This window comes from Homarus americanus, unplaced genomic scaffold (genome assembly GCF_018991925.1).
Source record: "Homarus americanus isolate GMGI-L3 unplaced genomic scaffold, GMGI_Hamer_2.0 scaffold32730, whole genome shotgun sequence".
NCBI lineage: Eukaryota > Metazoa > Arthropoda > Malacostraca > Decapoda > Nephropidae > Homarus > Homarus americanus.
The window spans coordinates 87,501-92,923 of NW_024747620.1; the positions used below are offsets into that span (position 1 = coordinate 87,501).

A 5,423-nucleotide genomic window follows, 5' to 3' on the forward strand; every position below is an offset into this window, starting at 1 on the left:
GCACTCGTTATCGGTTCAATCAACGTCACAGTACGAGGTGGTGCGACGGAGGTGAGCTAGTAGCCGCGAACCATCACCCCGGGACAGATGGAACTCCTGGCAGGCCCCGTTAACATTTACTGCCGTGAGCTGTGCGTGTGCTGTGGGAGCCCTGCCGTGTGTGGTGGGAGCCCTGCCGTGTGGGTGTGCTGTGGGAGTCCTGTTGTGTGCCATGTGCTGTGGGAGTCCTGCTATGTGCCATGTGCTATGGGAGCCCTGCTGTGGTGCAGTAGGGCATGGAGCCCGTGTAAGTCCTGCCGTATCACGGTGGGAGTGCGTGCCGTGTGCAATGGGAGTCCTGCCGTGTCTGCGACTGTCGTGGTCCTGCTGTGGTGCTTTCTGTAGGAAGCGTGGGCAGTGTCTTGATGGGAGTCCTGTTGTGTGCCATGTGCTGTGGGAGTCCTGCTGTGCCATGTGCTATGGGAGCCTGTGTGCCATGTGCTGTGGGGAGCCCTGCTGTGGTGCAGTGGGTGTACTGCCGGGTGTCGTGTGATGTGGGGGTCTGTTGTGTGCCATGTGCTGTGGGAGCCTTGCTGTGTGCGTGCTGTGGGAGCACTGCTGTGGTGCAGTAAGGTCCTGCCGTGTCCTGCGTGTGCTGTGGGATTCCTGCCGTGTCGTGTGCTGTGGGAGCCCTGCTGTGTGTGTGCTGTAGGGAGCCCTGCTGTGTGCAGGTGTGCTGGGGAGCCCTACTGTGGTGCAGTGGGTGTGCTGCCCGTGTGCATGTGCTGTGGGGAATCCCAGCTGTGTGCCGTGGGAGTCCTGCTGTGTGCCCGTGTGCTGTGGGAGCCCTGCTGTGGTGCAGTAAGAGTATGCCGTGGGCAGAGTGTGCTGTGGGGTCTGCTGTGTGGTGCAGTGGGAGTGCTGCCATGTGTCGTGTGCTGGGGAGTCCTGCTGTGGTGCAGTGGGGTACTGCCCGTGTGCTGTGGGGAGCCCTGCTGTGGTGCCGTGGGTGTGCTGCCCGTGTGCATGTGCTGTGGGAATCCAGCTGCATGCCGTGTGCAGTGGGGTCCTGCTGTAAGTGCAATGGGAGTACTGCCGTGAGCAGCGTGGGTCGACTTGTGTGCCGTGTGCTGTGGGAGCCCTGCCCTGGTGCAGTAGGAGTACTGCCGTGAGCCGTGTGCTGTAGGAGTCCTGCTGTGGTGCAGTAGGAGTACTGCCGTGAGCCGTGTGCTGTAGGAGTCCTGCTGTGGTGCAGTAGGAGGTAGTGCAGCGTGAGTCGGCTGTGCCGTGTGCTGTGGGAGCCCTGCCGTGTGCAGTGGTAGTCCTGCCGTGCCGTGTGCTGTGGGAGTCCTGCTGTGGTGCAGTAGGAGCACTGCCATGTGCGTGTGTTGTGGGAGTCCTGCTGTGGTGCAGTAGGAGTACTGCCGTGAGCCGTGTGGTCCTGCCGTGTGCTGTGGGGCCCTGCTGTGGTGCAGTAGGAGTCCTGCCGTGTGCTGTGGGGCCTGCTGTGATGCAGTAGGAGTCCTGCCGTGTCGTGCTGTGGAAGTCCTGCCATGTGCGTGTGGTGTGGGAGTCCTGCTGTGTGCCATGTGCTGTGGGAGCCTGCTGTGGTGCAGTAGGGGAGCCCTGCCGTGAGCCATGAGTCCTGCCGTGTGCTGTGGGAGCCTGCTGTGGTGCAGTAAGGAGTCCTGCCGTGAGCCGTGTGAGTCCTGCCGTGTGCTGTGGGAGCCCTGCTGTGGTGCAGTAGAGGTCCTGCCCGTGTGCCTGGGAGCCCTGCTGTGATGCAGTAGGAGTCCTGCGTGTGCTGTGGGAGTCCTGTGTGCGTGTGGTGTGAGTCCTGCTGTGTGCCATGTGCTGTGGGGCCCTGCTGTGGTGCAGTAGGGGTCTGCCGTGAGCCAGGTGGGTCCTGCCGTGTGTGCTGTGGGAGCCCTGCTGTGGTGCAGTAGGGTCCTGCCGTGTGCGTGTGCTGGGAGTCCTGCCGTACGTGTGGTGTGGGAGTCCTGCTGTGTGCCATGTGCTGTGGGAGTCCTGCTGTGGTGCAGTAGGAGTATGACGTGTGCGTGTGCTGTGGGAGTCCTGCTGTGGTGCAGTAGAAGTACTGCCGTGTGCTGTGGGAGCCCTGATGTGGTGCAGTAGGAGTACTGGTGTGTGTGTGTGCTGTGGGAGTCCTGCTGTGGTGCAGTAGGAGTACTGCATATGCTGTGGGAGTCCTGCTGTGGTGCAGTATGAGTACTGCTGTGTGCTGTGGGCGCCCTTGTGGTGCAGTAGGGTACTGCCGTGTGCATGTTCTGTGGGAGTCCTGCTGTGTGCTGTGGAGCCCTGCTGTGGTGCAGTATGGTACTGCTGTGTGCTGTGGGCCCTGCGGTGCAGTATAAGTACTGCTGTGTGCTGTGAGGCCCTGCAGTGTGCCGTGTGCTGTGGGAGACCTGCTGTGTGCGTGTGCTGTGGGTGCCCTGCTGTATGCCATGTGCTGTGGGAGCCCTGCTGTGTGTCATGTGCTGTGGGTGCCTGCTGTGTGCCATGTGCTGTGGGAGTCCTGCTGTGGTGCAGTAGAAGTACCAGTGAGCCGTGTGCTGTGGGAGTCCTGCTGTGTGCCGTGTGCTGTGGGTGCCCTGCTGTGTGCCATGTGGGAGTCCTGCTGTGTGCCGTGTGCTGTGGGAGCCCTGCTGTGTGTCGTGTGCTGTGGGAGCCTTGCTGTTGTGCAGTAGGAGTACTGCCGTGTGCTGTGGGTGCCCTGCTGTGCCATTGCCGTGGGAGTCCTGCTGTGTGCCGTGTGCTGTGGGAGCCCTGCTGTGTGTTGTGTGCTGTGGGGCCTGCTGTGGTGCAGTGAAGTACTGCCGTGAGCAGTGTGCTGTGGAAGTCCTGCTATGTGCCGTGTGCTGTGGGAGCCCTGCTGTGTGCCATGTGCTGTGGGGTCCTGCTGTGGTGCAGTAGAAGTACTACCGTGAGCCGTGTGCTGTGGAGATCCTGCTATGTGCCGTGTGCTGTGGGAGCCCTGCTGTGTGCCATGTGCTGTGGGGTCCGCTGTGTGCCGTGTGCTGTGAGCCCTGCTGTGTGTTTTGTGTCAGTGGGAGCCTTGCTGTTGTGCAGTAGGAGTACTGCCGTGAGCCGTGTGCTGTGGGAGCCTTGCTGTTGTGCAGTAGGAGTGCTGCCGTGTGCTGTGGGTGCCCTGCTGTGTGCCGTGTGCTGTGGGAGTCCTGCTGTGTGCCGTGTGCTGTGGGAGCCCTGCTGTGTGTTGTGTGCTGTGGGAGTCCTGCTGTGGTGCAGTAGAAGTACTGCCGTGAGCCGTGTGCTGTGGGAGTCCTGCTATGTGCCATGTGCTGTGGGAGTCCTGCTGTGTGCCGTGTGCTGTGGGAGCTCTGCTGTGGTGCAGTAGGAGTACTGCCGTGAGCCGTGTGCTGTGGGAGTCCTGCTATGCCATGTGCTGTGAGTCCTGCTGTGTGTGTGAGTCCTGCTGTGTGCACGTGTGCTGTGGGAGCCCTGCTGTGATGCAGTATGAGTGACTGCCGTTGTTACGCCGTCTCTTAATTTACTTAAATATCCAGGTTCTAGGCATAACCAAAGAAAAAAAGTGAAGTAAATTAAAGGAATACAAATTAATAAAGTAAACCTTTAAGAATTTATAATTAATTAAATATTAACACAATAAAGAGCCTCGTAGGCTATCACAACAAATTGATTCACCATCGACTTTTAAGACACAAATGATACTAAACATGAAACATCAAAAGAATAAAAATAAAGCAATGGATTATGTTAACACTGCATAAACATATAAAATAACTAACACTGAAATTAACTAACATGAAACAACACTGAATTACTTAAATGTAACTACAAATACTGATGGACATAAACAGAGACATAAATAGGTACTCACATAGATATACCACATTGGTGGCAACAGGAACAACACAAATAAATTAAGTATAAGTAACAGGTGGCAGAGTGTCACAGAAAGGATGTGAACTGTATGACAAGAGGACTGAACTAACTCCGTCAGTTGGTGGGTCCTATATATAAGGTCGGTTCCATACAGCGACCGCCGGTGGGTCGTTTAACGATGCAGATGGTCGTTAGAGAACAAAGAATGCTGGTTACAATACAAATGGGTTTGAACAAAAATAACAGTTAAAACCTTAACAGCTCAGGTGACTAGATTATATAATAGTAAATACAACAGCACAGGTGACTAGATTATATAATAGTAAATACAACACATCATTACAGGCATAATATGGAACATGGAAGCATGTTATATAAAAAAAATAGAAAAATCGACACGGTCAGTAACACCGTCAACCGTGTGCAGTGGGAGTCCTGCTGTGTGCCGTGTGCTGTGGGGCCCTGCCTGGTGCAGTAGGAGTACTGCGTGGGCCGTGTGCTGTAGGAGTCTGCTGGGTGCAGTAGAGTAATGCACGTGAGCCGTGTGCTGTAGGAGTCCTGCTGTGGTGCAGTAGGAGTACTGCCGTGAGCCGTGTGCGATGGGAGCCTGCTGTGGTGCAGTAGGGATACTGTATATACAGTAATACCTCGGTTCACGTGGTTCTCGTTTCAGACGATCATTCTGGCGGTACCTTGCCAGAAAGCAGGATGCCTGATTTACGGTGTTACTCATTTCACAGGGTGAATATAATTTGTTTCTTTACTGACAATATTTGTTTTAGCTCATAAAATTCATACAAATTACCCGGCCAAATATAATTTACACTGCTGGAATTCTTGTAAGATTGTGATTATTTTGGATATAAACATCATGGAATTTGCATTAAACATACAAATTTTAGATCTAATGTAAAATTTTGATTACAAACCAACATTTATTTTTTGTACAAAATATAACTTATATTCAAAATATTCCTGTCCCAAGGAATCCAGCAATGTCAAATATATTATCCTAACTTTAGTCAATTATTATTTATTACTAAAATGTAAACCTAAATTTTTCACCCAAACATTTCTCTAGTAGGAAGGGAAGATGGGGAGTAGGGAGGGAGGGAGGGAGGGAGGACCAGCGAGGGTGGGAGAAGAGGCGGAGGTGGGGTATTTTTTGACAGATAGTGTCTGGGTGAAGTATAATTTGTTTATTTACTGAAGATATTTGTTTTAGCTCATAAAGTCAAATCATACCTGGCCAGAATATAATTTACATTGATAGAATTCTTGTAGATGTGATTATTTTAATAAAACATCTAAATTTGCATTAACAATACAAATTTTATATCCTAAAAAATTTTGATTACAAAGCCAACATTTTATCTGTGCAAAATATCATGACGTTTATATTAAAAATATTCCTGGTCTTGCAAGGAGTCCAGCAATGTCAATATATTATCTAATTACAGTCTGGTATTATTTACTATATACCTTAAAATCTAGTGTTTACCAAACATTTCTCAGAGGGAGGAGCCAAAGGCATGGGAAGGGGAGCAATACGTAACTGG

General features: G+C 52.6%; 1 protein-coding gene across 1 annotated transcript; it reads right to left on the reverse strand.

Moving 5' to 3' along the window:
- Positions 1 to 725: 725 nt before the first annotated feature.
- LOC121879808 (DNA-directed RNA polymerase II subunit RPB1-like) lies at positions 726 to 2,725 on the reverse strand. The gene is made up of 3 exons (XM_042386601.1): positions 2,539 to 2,725; positions 1,425 to 1,667; positions 726 to 1,051 (listed from the first exon to the last, which is right to left on the reverse strand). Exons 1-3 carry the CDS (start codon positions 2,723 to 2,725, stop codon positions 726 to 728), a joined length of 756 nt encoding a protein of 251 aa, XP_042242535.1.
- Between the last annotated feature and the right edge of the window lie 2,698 nt (positions 2,726 to 5,423).

Excerpts from the sequence above, each read along its gene's own strand:
- LOC121879808 (XM_042386601.1), bottom strand. The coding sequence starts at position 2,725 with ATGGCACAGCAGGGCACCCACAGCACACGGCAGTACTCCTACTGCACA. Across the intron at positions 1,668-2,538 it reads CCACAGCACACGGCTCACTG|GACTCCTTACTGCACCACAG; the intron begins GTACTTCTACTG and ends GGCTCACGGCAG. Across the intron at positions 1,052-1,424 it reads GCAGGGCCCCACAGCACACG|CAGGACCCCACTGCACACGG; the intron begins GCAGGACCACAC and ends TTGCACTTACAG.